We start from the raw sequence: 15443 nt of genomic DNA, 5'->3' as shown, positions 1-15443 counted from the left end.
TCTCAAGCACCAAACTCTTTTTATTTTCACACATCTCTTTTACCCTTACATTACTTGATCAAACCACCTCACACCACATATATTCCTCAAACATCTCATTTCCAGCACATCCACCCTCCTGTGCACAACTCTATCCATAGCCCACGCCTCACAACCATACAACATTGTTGGAACCACTATTCCTTGAAACATACCCATTTTTGCTTTCCGAGATAACTTTCTCGACTTCCAAACATTCTTCAAGGCTCCCAGGACTTTCGCCCCCTCCCCCATTCTTTGATTTACTTCCGCTTCCATTTTTCCATCCGTTGCCAGATTCACTCCAAGATATCTAAAACACTTTACTTCCTCCAGTTTTTCTCCATTCAAACTTACCTCCCAATTGATTTGACCCTCAACCCTACTGTACCGAATAACTTTGCTCTTATTCACATTTACTCTTGACTTTCTCTTTCACACACTTTACCAAACTCAGTCACCAGCTTCTGCAGTTTCTCACAGGAATCAGCCACCAGCGCTGTATCATCAGCGAACAACAACTGACTCACTTCCCAAGCTCTCTCATCCACAACAGACTGCATACTTGCCCCTCTTTCCAAAACTCTTGCATTCACCTCCCTAACAACCCCATCCATAACCAAATTAAACAACCATGGAGACATCACACACCCCTGCCGCAAACCTACATTCACTGAGAACCAATCACTTTCCTCTCTTCCTACACGTACACATGCCTTACATCCTCGATAAAAACTTTTCACTGCTTCTAACAACTCGCCTCCCACACCATATACTCTTAGTACCTTCCACAGAACATCTCTATCAACTCTATCATATGCCTTCTCCAGATCCATAAGTGCTACATACAAATCCATTTGCTTTTCTAAGTATTTCTCACATGCATTCTTCAAAGCAAACACCTGATCCACACATCCTCTACCACTTCTGAAACCACACTGCTCTTCCCCAATCTGATGCTCTGTACATGCCTTCACCCTCTCAATCAATACCCTCTCATATAATTTACCAAGAATACTCAACAAACTTATACCTCTGTAATTTGAGCACTCACTCTTATCCCCTTTGCCTTTGTATAATGTCATTATGCAAGCATTCCACCAATCCTCAGGCACCTCACCTTGAATCATACGTACATTAAATAACCTTACCAACCAGTCAACAATAGAGTCATCCCCTTTTTTGATAAATTCCACTGCAATACCATCCAAACCTGCTGCCTTGCCGGCTTTAATCTTCCGCAAAGCTTTTACTACCTCTTCTCAGTTTACCAAATCATTTTCCCTAACCCTCTCACTTTGCACACCACCTCGACCAAAACACCCTATATCTGCCACTCTATCATCAAACACATTCAACAGTCCTTCAAAATACTCACTCCATCTCCTTCTCACATCACCACTACTTGTTAGCCCCCTTCATATATATATGTTAAAAAGTCATCATGGCATCACTCAGCTCTGCCTTGCACACACATGTATACCAAAACTTTCACTCAGCTCTCCATCCATCTTACACATGTATTTGCTCCTCTATAGAAGGCTTTCATGCCATCCAACAGTCATCCCTTTACCATATGTATCCTTAACATATCTCATAAAGCATTCTACTTAACTTGGTCATAACCTTTCTCCAGATCAATAAAAGCTGCATACAGCTTCTTACCATTGGCTGCATACTTTTCTAGCCATTATCACCACAAAAATCTGATCCACACTTCTTGGTTTGCAGATAATTCAAGAGATGAGAGTGATGATGATGATGATGAGGAACAAGAAGAGGAAGTCAGCTCTGAAGATGAAGAATTTGAAGAGGAAGAGGAAGTAGAAGATGCTGGGAGGAATCAAGAATGCAAGGGGTGGCATTGACTCGACCAAATATTTGGTCTGTATCAGCAAATATTTTTTCTCGTGAATTTATTTTATATCTTGGTCCATGATATATATATGACTCTCATTCCAGGATTTTTGACCAGTCTCAGCTAAAATTGTAAAGTTCCTACTACATCTACCTCATTATTGTGATATTGCATCATAACGTACTCAGAACCTGTGTGATTAAGGACAAAATGTGCAAGCCATGCTCACTAATCATCTGAATTCCAGGAATGGGAGAATTCAGATGTCTTTTTCTCAGCAAAGCATTCATGAACTCTCACTGATACTGACTCTGCCGTAGTTTTAGCATATTGATGTAGAATCCCAGGGGATAGGTGACGAAAAGTGTTGCCCTCATATCTCTTACATGGCATAGAAGGCTATGTGATGCATGGTGAAGAAATGTGAGAAGACCATAGATAAGTATTTACAAGATTTACCAGACCAGCTGGGCTCTGGTGGCTCCTTGGGCCTCTTGAGATGCAGTTTCCATCTGATGGTCGACCAACATCCCTTCTCAGTAGCCCAGAATCATCTTAGGTTGTGGGAGTAGGAGTCCTGTAAATGGTATGCCAGGAAGAGAGGCAGGAGGAGGAGGCAAGAAATCTTCCCTTCCTGTATTGTTACATTACAATATAAGAACAGGATGAAACTGAGTGAGGATATTGCCTCTTGAGGCCTAGTCATCTGTTTCTGACACTACCTTGCTAATATGGGAAACAACAGACAAGCATGAAAGAAAGAATAAGAATATTCCTCATACGTTTCTCACACTTGTTTGCCTTGTCTTGGATTAGCAAGGTAGTGCTAGGAGCAGATGAAGAAAAGGTCTCGTGCACATGCTAGGAGCAGATGAAGAAAAGGTCTTGTGTACATGTTGTGCAGTGCACCAAGAACACAGCCCCCTTTCCACAACCAGGCCCCACAGCTGCTTCATATGCCCTTATTCAGTCCATTGACAGCACACCCCCCCCCACCTCCGTATACAGCATCACACCGATTCACTCTGTCTTATCCATGCCTTTCACACTCCTGCATGTTTAGGGCCAAAGCATTAAGAATCTTTTTCACTGCATCCTTCCATCTCCAGTTTGATTTCCCCCTTCTCTATGTTCCCATCACTTTTGACACATATATCTTCTTTGTAAGCTTGGAAAGGAGACTTGTGTGAGGAAGTACCAGGAGATTGAGTGCAGAATGGAAAAATGATGTAAGGGGAGTGGGGAGGAATGCAATGTATTTAGGGAAGCAGTGATTGCTTGCACAAAAGATGTCTATGGGGGGTAGGCAGATTAGAAAGGGTAGTGAGTGGTGGGATGAAGAAGTAAGATTGTTAGTGAAAGAGAAGAGAGAGGCGTTTGGACAAATTTTGCAGGGAAGTAGAAAGAAACTGGAAGTAGAAAGAAACTGGAGGTCAAGAAAAAGGTGCAAGAGGTGAAAAAGAGGGCAAATGAGAGTTGGGGTGAGAGATTATCATTAGATTTAACAGAGAATAAAAATATGTTTTGGAAGGAGGTAAATAAAGTGCATAAGACAAGAGAACAAATGGGAACATCAGTGAAGGGGGCTAATGGGGAGGTAATAACAAGTAGTGGTGAAGTGAGAAGGAGACGGAGTATTTTAAAGGTTTTTTGAATGTGTTTGATGATAGAGTGGCAGATATAGAGTGTTTTGGTTGCGGTGGTTTGCAGTGAGAGGATCATTTTGAATGGTTTGGTAAACAGAGAAGAGGTAGTGAAAGCTTTGCGGAAGATGAAAGCTGCCAAGGCGGTGGGTTTGGATGGTATTGCAGTGGAATTTATTGAAAAAGGGAGTGACTGTGTGTTGACTGGTTGGTAAGGATGTTCAATGTATGTATGGTTCTTGGTGAAGTGCCTGAGGATTGGCGGAATGCATGCATAGTGCCATTGTACAAAGGCAAAGGGGATAAAGGTGAGTGTTCAGATTCCAGAGGTATAAGTTTGTTAAGCATTCCTGGAAAATTGTGTGGGAGGGTATTGATTTTGTGGGTAAAGGCATGAACAGAGCATCAGATTGGGGAAGAGCAGTGTGGTTTCAGAAGTGGTAGAGGATGTGTGGATCAGGTGTTTGCTTTGAAGAATGTATGTGAGAAATACTTAGAAAAACAGATGGATTTGTATGTAGCATTTATGGATCTGGAGAAGTCATATGATAGAGTTGATGGAGATGCTCTGTGGAAGGTATTAAGAGTATATGGTGTGGAACGTAAGTTGCTAGAAGCAGTGAAAAGTTTTTATAGAGGATGTAAGACATGTATACAAGTAGGAAGAGAGGAAAGTGATTGGTTCTCTGTGAATGTTGGTTTGCTGCAGGGGTGTGTGATGTCTGCATGGTTGTTTAATTTGTGTATGGATGGGGTTGTTAGGGAGGTGAGTACAAGAGTTTTGGAGAGAGGGGCAAGTATGCAGTCTGTTGGGGATGAGAGGGCTTGGGAAGTGAGTCAGTTGTTGTTCGGTGATGATACAGTGCTTTTGGCTAATTTGGGTGAGAAACTGCAGAAGTTAGTGACTGAGTTTGGTAAAGTGTGTCACAGAGGAAAGCAGAGAGTAAATGTGAATAAGAGCAAGGTTATTAGGTTCAGTTGGGTTGAGGGACAAGTCAATTGGGAGGTAAGTTTGAATGGAGAAAAACTGGAGTAAGTGAAGTGGATTTTGGAGTGGATGGAATCATGGAAATGGAAGTGAGTTACAGGATGGTGGAGGGGCAAAAGTTCTGGGAGCGTTCAAGAATGTGTGGAAGGGGAGAACGTTATCTCGGAGAGCAAAGAGGGGTATGTTTGAAGGAATAGGTGTTCCAACAATGTTATATGGTTGCGAGGCGTGGACTATAGATAGGGTTGTGCAGAGGACGGTGGATGTATTGGAAATGAGATGTTTGAGGAGAAAATGTGGTGTGAGGTGGTTTGATCGAGTAAATAATGATAGGGTAAGAGAGATGTGTGGTGATAAAAAGAGTGTGGTTGAGAGAGCAGAAGAGGGTGTACTGAAATGGTTTGATCGCATAGAGAGAATGAGAGAGGAAAGATTGACAAAGAGGATATATGTGTCAGAGGTGGAAGGAACGAGGAGAAGTGGGAGATCAAATTGGAGATGGAAGGATGGTGTGAAAAAGATTTTGAGCGATCGGGGCCTGAACATACAGGAAGGTGAAAGGCATTCAAGGAATAGAGTGAATTGGAACGATGTGGTATACCAGGGATGACGTGCCATCAGTGGATTGAGCCAGGGAATATGAAGTGTCTGGGGTAAACCATGGAAAGTTTTGAGGGCCCTGGATGTGGAAAGGGAGCTGTGGTTTCGGTGCATTACACATGACAGCTGGAGACTGAGTGTGAATGAATGTTGCCTTTGTCGTCTTTTCCTAGCGCTATCTTGTGCGCATGCAGGTGGAGGGGGATACCATTTCATGTGTAGGAGGGTGGTGATGAGAATGGATGAAGGCAGCAAGTATGAATGTGAGCATGTGTATCTATGTATATGTCTGTGTATGTATATCTATGTATACTTTGAAATGTATAGGTATGTATATGTCCGTGTGTTGGTGTTTATGTATATACATGTGTATGTGGATGGGTTGGGCCATTCTTTCATCTTTCATTCATTCATTCATTCATTATATATATATATATATATATATATATATATATATATATATATATATATATAATATATGTATTTTTTTTTTTTATACTTCGTCGCTGTCTCCCGCGTTTGCGAGGTAGCGCAAGGAAACAAACGAAAGAAATGGCCCAACCCCCCCCCCCATACACATGTATATACATACGTCCACACACGCAAATATACATACCTACACAGCTTTCCATGGTTTACCCCAGACGCTTCACATGCCTTGATTCAATCCACTGACAGCACGTCAACCCCGGTATACCACATCGCTCCAATTCACTCTATTCCTTGCCCTCCTTTCACCCTCCTGCATGTTCAGGCCCCGATCACACAAAATCTTTTTCACTCCATCTTTCCACCTCCAATTTGGTCTCCCTCTTCTCCTTGCTCCCTCCACCTCCGACACATATATCCTCTTGATCAATCTTTCCTCACTCATCCTCTCCATGTGCCCAAACCACTTCAAAACACCCTCTTCTGCTCTCTCAACCACGCTCTTTTTATTTCCACACATCTCTCTTACCCTTACGTTACTCACTCGATCAAACCACCTCACACCACACATTGTCCTCAAACATCTCATTTCCAGCACATCCATCCTCCTGCGCACAACTCTATCCATAGCCCACGCCTCGCAACCATACAACATTGTTGGAACCACTATTCCTTCAAACATACCCATTTTTGCTTTCCGAGATAATGTTCTCGACTTCCACACATTCTTCAAGGCCCCCAGAATTTTCGCCCCCTCCCCCACCCTATGATCCACTTCCGCTTCCATGGTTCCATCCGCTGCCAGATCCACTCCCAGATATCTAAAACACTTCACTTCCTCCAGTTTTTCTCCATTCAAACTCACCTCCCAATTGACTTGACCCTCAACCCTACTGTACCTAATAACCTTGCTCTTATTCACATTTACTCTTAACTTTCTTCTTCCACACACTTTACCAAACTCAGTCACCAGCTTCTGCAGTTTCTCACATGAATCAGCCACCAGCGCTGTATCATCAGCAAACAACAACTGACTCACTTCCCAAGCTCTCTCATCCCCAACAGACTTCATACTTGCCCCTCTTTCCAAAACTCTTGCATTTACCTCCCTAACAACCCCATCCATAAACAAATTAAACAACCATGGAGACATCACACACCCCTGCCGCAAACCTACATTCACTGAGAACCAATCACTTTCCTCTCTTCCTACACATACACATGCCTTACATCCTCGATAAAACTTTTCACTGCTTCTAACAACTTGCCTCCCACACCATATATTCTTAATACCTTCCACAGAGCTTCTCTATCAACTCTATCATATGCTTTCTCCAGATCCATAAATGCTACATACCGATCCATTTGCTTTTCTAAGTATTTCTCACATACATTCTTCAAAGCAAACACCTGATCCACACATCCTCTACCATTTCTGAAACCACACTGCTCTTCCCCAATCTGATGCTCTGTACATGCCTTCACCCTCTCAATCAATACCCTCCCATATAATTTACCAGGAATACTCAACAAACTTATACCTCTGTAATTTGAGCACTCACTCTTATCCCCTTTGCCTTTGTACAATGGCACTATGCACGCATTCCGCCAATCCTCAGGCACCTCACCATGAGTCATACATACATTAAATAACCTTACCAGCCAGTCAACAATACAGTCACCCCCTTTTTTAATAAATTCCACTGCAATACCATCCAAACCTGCTGCCTTGCCGGCTTTCATCTTCCGCAAAGCTTTCACTACCTCTTCTCTGTTTACCAAATCATTTTCCCTAACCCTCTCACTTTGCACACCACCTCGACCCAAACACCCTATATCTGCCACTCTATCATCAAACACATTCAACAAACCTTCAAAATAATCACTCCATCTCCTTCTCACATCACCACTACTTGTTATCACCTCCCCATTTATATATATATATATATATTTTCATTTATTTTGCTTTGTCGCTGTCTCCCGCGTTTGCGAGGTAGCGCAAGGAAACAGACGAAAGAAATAGCCCAACCCACCCCCATACACATGTATATACACACACGCAAATATACATACCTATACATCTCAATATACACATATATATACACACAGAGACTCATACATATATACCCATGCACACAATTCATACTGTCAGCCTTTATTCATTCCCATCACCACCTCACCACACATGGAATACCATCCCCCTCCCCCCTCATGTGTGCGGGGTAGCGTTAGGAAAAGACAAAAAAGGCCTCATTCGTTCACACTCAGTCTCTAGCTGTCATGCAACAATGCCAGAAACCACAGCTCCCTTTCCACATCCAGGCCCCACACAGCTTTCCATGGTTTACCCCAGACGCTTCACATGCCCTGATTCAATCCACTGACAGCACGTCAACCCCGGTATACCACATCGATCCAATTCACTCTATTCCTTGCCCGCCTTTCACCCTCCTGCATGTTCAGGCCCTGATCACACAAAATCTTTTTCGCTCCATCTTTCCACCTCCAATTTGGTCTCCCACTTCTCCTCGTTCCCTCCACCTCCGACACATATATCCTCTTGGTCAATCTTTCCTCACTCATTCTCTCCATGTGCCCAAACCATTTCAAAACACCCTCTTCTGCTCTCTCAACCACGCTCTTTTTATTTCCACACATCTCTCTTTCCCTTACATTACTTACTCGATCAAACCACCTCACACCACACATTGTCCTCAAACATCTCACTTCCAGCACATATATATTCCTACGAGTCCACGGGGAAAATTAAACAAGATAACTGTTGGGACATTATGAAGAAACCTCTGAAAATGTTTTGCTAAAGTTGCCCTCTGCTAATGGCTAAGAAGTGGCACTGGAGTTCAACAGCAATGGAAACTTTTGCCACAGCACCAACTTGAGGGAGTTACCAAAAGGGAACAGGGCATCACAGATTTGGTTAGATACATAAAGATTAATATAATTAAATCCATTTCAAACAAGTAACAGCTTCATTTGGGTTCATTAACCTTTCATTTGAGTAAACTGACTTCCAGTTCAGTAATTCAATGGTCTATGAGAAACAGGATGAGTTGCTCAAAAGTTTACGAGTGCAATGGACAAGTACCTACATAGTGTACCAGATCCAACTAGGATGCAGGGGTTATGCACGCCTCATGGCTTGTGCTTTACAGAAGATTGGTTGAGAAACAAGACAATACAACAGTCTAGGCTGTGGAGGTGACAAACCCTTTAACTTCAGGTATTCTCAAAAACTTCACCATTACTTTATTAAAAGCTTTTCAAGTCAGTAAATGTCAGTGATGTGTAACATAAATATATATAATTAATAAGAATGATAATAATCCTCTTTGTCAACCTCTTCTCACTCATTCTTTCCATATACCCAGACTATTTCAGGACAATCTCTTTAGCTCCCTCAACCACACTCTTTTTATTAACACACCTCTTTGTTATCATTTTATTATTTGATTAACCCATTCATGGCACATATTGTCCTCAGACATTTCATTGCTAACACATCCTTTCTAATGCCTTGCATTCATATATCATTGGGACCACTGTAATGTCTAATAAACTCATTTTTGCCTTTCTATGTAGTGAACTATCTTTCCAAACGTTCCTCAGTGCTCCAAAAACCTGTACTCCCTTGCCCACCTTGTGACTCTCCTTCACTTTCATAGTTCTTTCCATGCCATGTCCACTCAAGGTATCTAAAACATTCACTTCATCCAGATTTTCACTGTTCGGACTCACACCCCAACTAAACTGTCCTATTGCCCTAATAAACTTGATATCCTTTCTTTTATTCAGATTTACACTCATCAACCTCCTTCCACAAATTCTCCCAAAAGTCTGTCACCAACTTCTGCAGTTTTTCACTTGAATCTGCTACCATAGCTATGTCATCAATAAACAGCTGACTTTCTTCCTAGGACCCCTCACTCCCTTCAGACTGCATACTTGTCCCTCCCTCCAAGACCAGTGCATTTACTTCATTCACCATCCCATCCATAAACAAATTAAACATCCTTTTTGATAATATATGCCCTTGCCAGAGACCACTCTTTACCTGGTACCACTCACTCTCCTCACTTATCACTTGTACACATGCCTTATGCTCTTGATATAAACTTATCACTGCTTCTTTTAGCATTCCTTTTACACCACATATTTGTAAGACCTTACGTATTGCATATATGTCTACCTTATTTTATGCTTTCTTAAGGTTTATAAATGTACATATAAATCCTTCTGTTTACTCACACACATTCTATTAAGCAAACACCTGATCCACACATTGTCTGACACTCCTGATACCACTTTGTTCCTCCTCAGTCTTATGCTTTGTACATCTTCACTCTTTCTCTCACACATTCTATAAAGCAAACACCTGATCCTCACATTTTTGCCACTCCTGAAACCACTTTGTTCCTCCTCACTCTGATGCTTTTGCCATGTCTTCGGTCTCTCAATTACCACTCTCATGTAGGATTTACTAGGTACACTCAACAGACTTAAACCTCTTTAGTTTGTACTCTTACCTTTGTTCCCCTTGCCTTCATACAGTGGCACTGTATATGCATGCTGCCAATCCTTAGGTACTTTACCATAATCCATACATGTATTGAGAATCCTATGTAACCAATGCACAACCTACTCACCCCTTTATAGGATTGAATGGTTCCAAGTGAAGGCTGGTCAGCGTCAGTGGTGTGTGATGTCACCATGGTTGTTTAATTTGTTTATGGATGGGGTGGTGAGGTAGGTAGATATGAGAGTCTTGGAGAATGGGTTACGGATGCAGTCTGTATGGGATGAGAGGGCGTGAGAATTGAGTCAGTTGTTTGCTGATTATAAGCACTGGTGGCAGATTCAAGTGAGAAACTGCAAAAGTTGGTAACTGAGTTTAGAAGAGTGTGTGTGAAAGAATGTAGGTGAGAGTGCATGTAAATAAAAGCAAGGTTGTTAGGTATAGCAGGGATGATGGACAAGCTAACTGGGGTATGAGTTTTGATGGAGAAAAATTGTAGGAAATAAATTGTATTAGATACCTGAGGTGAACATGGCAGCAAATGAAACCAGCTAACCTGTCCCTTAACCTTTCTAAACCTAATAACCTTGCCTTTTTTCACATCTGCTCTCAACTTCTGCCTTTCACACACTCTTCCAAACTCAGTCACCAATATTTGCTGTTTCTCACTCGTATCTGCCACCAGTCACCATGCTTATAATCAGCAAACAACTGGCTCACTTCCCAGGCCTTCTTATCCCCCACAGACTGAATACTTGCATGTCTGTCCAAGACTTTCACATTTACCTACCTCACCACCCCATCCATAAACTGATTAAACACCCATGGTGACATCATACACCCCTGCCATAGACCAACTTTCACTTGGAACCATTCACTCTCCTCTCTTCCTACTTGTACACATGCCTTAAACCCTTGAAAAACTTCTCACTGCTTCTAGCTGCTTTCCTCCCTCACCATGTATTCTTAAGACCATCTGCAAGGCATTTCTGTCAGTCCTTTCATATACTTTCTCCAGATCCATAAATGTCACATACGAATCCATCTGTTTCTCTAAGTATTTCTTACACACATACTTTAAATTCACACATTTTTTACCACCTCTGAAACCACACTGCTCCTCCCAAATCTAATGCTCTGTTCATGCCTTCACCCTCTCAATCAATACTTTCCTGTACAGCTTGCCAGGTACACTCAACAAACTTATTTCTCTGTAGTTAGAACACTCGCATTTATCCCCCTTGCCTTTATACATTGGCAGTATACATGCATTCTGCCAATCCTCAGGCCCCTCACGATCCATGGATACATTGAAAATCCTTTCTGACCAATCAACAACACTGTCGTCCCCTTTCTTAATAAATTCAATTGTGATACCATCCACTTCAGCTGCCTTGCCATCTTTCATCGTATGTAAGGCTTTCACTGCCTTATCTCTCTTTACCAAACCACTCTTCATGACTCTCTTACTTTGCATATCACCCCAACCCAAACACCTTACATCTGCCACTCTGTCATCAAACACGTTCAACAGTCCTTCAAGATACTCACTCCATATCCTTCTCACTTCATCACTACCTGTTACCACTTCCCCTTTTGTCTCATTCACTGATTTTCCTATTTGTTCTCTTGCTTTTTACACATTATTTATCTCCTTCCAAAACAAATTTGTATTCTCCCTAAATTTACTGATACTCTCATTTGCCTTCTTTTTCAACCCATGGACTTTCCTCTTGAGCTCAAGCTGCTTTTTCTCATACATAACCCAGTCAGTTGCACTCCTTCCCTGTAAGTACCACCCAAACACCTCTCTTTTCTTTCAGTAGCAATATTGCTTCTTCATCTCACCATTCACTTTTGTTTCTCATCTGCCTACCTCCAACCTTTTGCATGCTGCATGCATCTCTTGCATTTGGAGAAAGTTTAGATAAGAAATTTCAATACAGTGATTGGGTAGGCTGAAGGACACAATTCCATTGTACTTTTCTTCATATTTTTTCTTTCATTGATATGTTAGTTTGCTTCATGTTAATAAGGGGTATTAAGTGGTACCCTTTTCTTTTTTAAGCAGCCAGCATGACACAGGCCAAAGCATGCCCCAGTCTTGGCCATCATGGATGAAAGGTAAGATAATTGATATAAGAAGGAATGCACATCGAGGCCAGCTCTTAATTGAAATATAGAATGGATTAAGAGAGGGAAAAAGAAGAGACAAGGGAAACTATTTATGAATTTTGGAGGAAGTGAAAACTTGTCTTTTAAAACATGCCACGTCTTAGTCATTGGGAAAGACATGAGAAGATGGAGAGTTCCAAAGCTTAGAGGTTTAGGGAAAGAAACATTTATCAAAATGGCCCACCTTGAATTGCCCATGGCCACACAGTAATCGTGTGACACAGAAGCTTGCCAAATATCACTTGGTCTAGCTAGTATTGGGGGCACACAAGCAGCCCACTGTTGGGAGTGAACCAACATTGCGGCATGGGGCAAGACGATTAACTTTTGAAGTTAGCTTGGGAGAGTTTAGAAGTTGCAACACTTTCAACCCAACTCTACCGGATATGGATGCAGAGCTAGAGCTGCCCCAGATGTGAGAGCAGTACTTCAATTAATGATGACTCAGTCCTTTGTATAATTGGAGCAACTATTCAGAAGAATAGAAATTTCGATATCTAAACAGGACTCCCAGCTAAGAGTGGTAAGAGTGAATGTTACAGTAATACCAAATATGTTCACTGACTCGAGTTGGAATAACAAAACCATCAAAAGAGACAAAATTTGTGGAGTTTTTGGTAGAGAGACGGGTAGAAACTGGGCCTGGGAGATATTAAACTTCAGTAGATTTTGTCTGCCCCACTGAGATATCCTCTCTGAGTTATTAAGGAAGTTTTTTCAAGACAAGATGGAGATCAAGTGAGAGAAGAAGGAGCAGAATTGAAAGATGTGGATGAATGCTGTGTTGAGTCCTTAGGATATGTGTGCACTGTGTTATTTGTGGAAGACGAAGTTGTTGATGAAAAGGAGAAAAAGTACGAGGGACAAAACAGAACCTTGAGGGACACCGGTACTGATGGAGAAAAGGGGGAAGAGTGATCCATTAACAAGCACAGAAATAGATATGAAGGGACAAAGTAAGGGAGGGAAGCCAAAAGAGGGATGTCTGAGAATATGGGATTTGAGGAGGGATTCAAAGACTTTGGAAAATGGTAGATTTCAAAGCAGTAGAACAATAGTTAGAGGTGCCTGAACGGTCACCCTTGTAGGGATGGGATGTATCAATGCATGCTTCCATGAAGAAGAAAAAGTTGTGGTTTTTGAACAGAAACAGAACAGATGAGCAAGCGCAGATGCATGTTCTGGGGCCCATTCTTTCAGTACATGGGGATGGATGCCATCAAGATTATAAACCTTACCTGTTTCCAGAATAAGTACTTTTAGGACTGTCAGAAAAGAAAATACAGGCTGGGGCATAGGATTAGTAAGGGGAGCATCAGGGGATGAAGGAATGTTGGAGTCATCCAATGTGGCATTAGAGAAGAAATGGGAAGCAAAGAAGGTTTTTTTTGTGTATGTGAAAGACAGCTATAGTAGTTAGAACGGAAATGTGAAGGAAAGGTAGGGCGACAGAAGTTGTTGGAGATTTCTTTAGCTAGAGACCAGAAAGACCAATCAGTGAATGACAAGGAGAGGTTATTGTGCTTCCTTTGGATAAAGGAATGCTTTGCCTCATGGATAACGTACTATCAGTGATTACGGACTTTGGTAAAAGCTGAATGAGAGTCAGAGGAAGGATAGTTTTTCAAAGCCCCATATGCTTGATTCCTTGCCTGAGTGGCTTCAGAACATGGATGGTTGAACTGTGGATTGGAAGATGAGGGCATTTAGGAGGAAGAAGGATAGATGCTTGCATTCCACAAGAATGACCTCTTCTGTGCATTTGGTGGAGCTGAAGCATCACCACATAAGAGACAGTAATTTAGCCAAGGAAAGTCAGAAAAGAAATTAAGTTATTCCTGTCATCATTGTTGAGTTGCCTGTAGTTATGTTTAGAATAGGCTGCTGGAGGGGGAGGTGCCATTAGAACAGATATATTTATGAGAGTGTAATCCGATGAACCAATTTGGGCAAGATTGTGTTGTTACAACAGGATGGACATGAGGTGAAAAAGAGATATGGAATATTAGGAGAGTGGTCACAGTGGTCAGGATTATGGGTAAGGTGGGAGATAATTCTCTCTAAACTATTGAAAATGGAGAAACTGAGAGCTTCAATCCCTCCATCATCTGTATTGGAGGAATTCAACCATTCCCTATTGTGAATGTTGATAACCCCCTAGTAGAAGATTTTGGCTTGCAGGTGAGAGGATACCACAGTCCCATGGCAGGAGTTTAGATATTCAAAGAAAGACATAAAATTTGTAGAATTAGGAGAGCAATAGTCAAAACAAGAAAAGTGTGGTAGTCAGGAGACAGACCTTTAGCCACAAACATGAAAGTTTAGGAACTCAAAGTCCTTGAGGCGTGTGACAGGTGCGTTGATGTTGGAACTGGAATTGTGAGTAGAAATTATTGTTGGATATAAGAAGGGGCTCATGAGGACATTATTCGACAACTGGGTCCCAGAGAGAAGATATTAGGAGAGGTACTAGAGAGGTTACTGGAAAGACCATGAATTTATGTTGTGGGAAGGGCTAGTACTTCTGTCTGAGCCCTCCCTCTCATTGGCAGTAGAGTCAGGCAGAAATCTGGAGATTCTTAGCACCCCGTGATGCCAGAGACTGGGGACCATAGATATGTTTGACCTTATCATGATTACACTTAATATCACTTGAGCAGACAGAAGTTGGCAAGAGTACTTATGTGAAGAAATAAGTGAGGTTTGATTAGGTTTATGATGCTTGTAAGGAGAAGATGGCAGGACTAGTCAAGTAGTCCTATTTTGATGAGATAGAAAGTAAGACCAGCAGTCTTCACATAGGGAGTGTAAGATGGTTTTGGGCCCACTTGAACGCTCCTTAGTCAGGATGGTAATACCACCTAGGGTGGCTGCTTTCATTGGCTTATTACTTGATAGGCATGACTTAAAAGTGGTCAGGTCATCGAAAGGCAAGAAGACAGAAGGATGGAAGAGAATTCCACAACTCTGTACAGTATGAGGAATGAAGGAGTAATCTTGGTCATTCTTCGTGTGACTGGTCTTTTCACAGGACCTATGGAAAACATTAGCCAGATGTGTTTCACAAGTTTAGGTCATAGGGGCTGAGACACATGCAGGCATCTCACAAGAGGTTGCTGAAAATAACATATCCTAGAATAGGGAGAGTGAAGCAGCATTGCAACAAACAAAAAAAGTATTGTGGAAGGGATGTGATAG

At 41.8% G+C, this 15443-nt stretch overlaps 1 protein-coding gene across 1 annotated transcript in view; it reads left to right on the top strand.

Annotated features, from left to right (window-relative positions):
- The window catches only part of LOC139750631 (nardilysin-like), a 588785-nt gene that overhangs the window by 26937 nt on the left and 546405 nt on the right, over positions 1-15443 (top strand). Inside the window, exon 3 of the mRNA XM_071665306.1 lies at positions 1750-1880. Coding sequence (XP_071521407.1) covers positions 1750-1880 — 131 coding nt within the window. The remainder of the gene's footprint in view (positions 1-1749; positions 1881-15443) is intronic.

The sequence above is a fragment of the Panulirus ornatus genome, chromosome 10, assembly GCF_036320965.1.
Source record: "Panulirus ornatus isolate Po-2019 chromosome 10, ASM3632096v1, whole genome shotgun sequence".
NCBI lineage: Eukaryota > Metazoa > Arthropoda > Malacostraca > Decapoda > Palinuridae > Panulirus > Panulirus ornatus.
The sequence above is the reverse complement of the archived record's forward strand: the minus strand, read 5'-3'. Positions and strand labels throughout refer to the sequence as shown.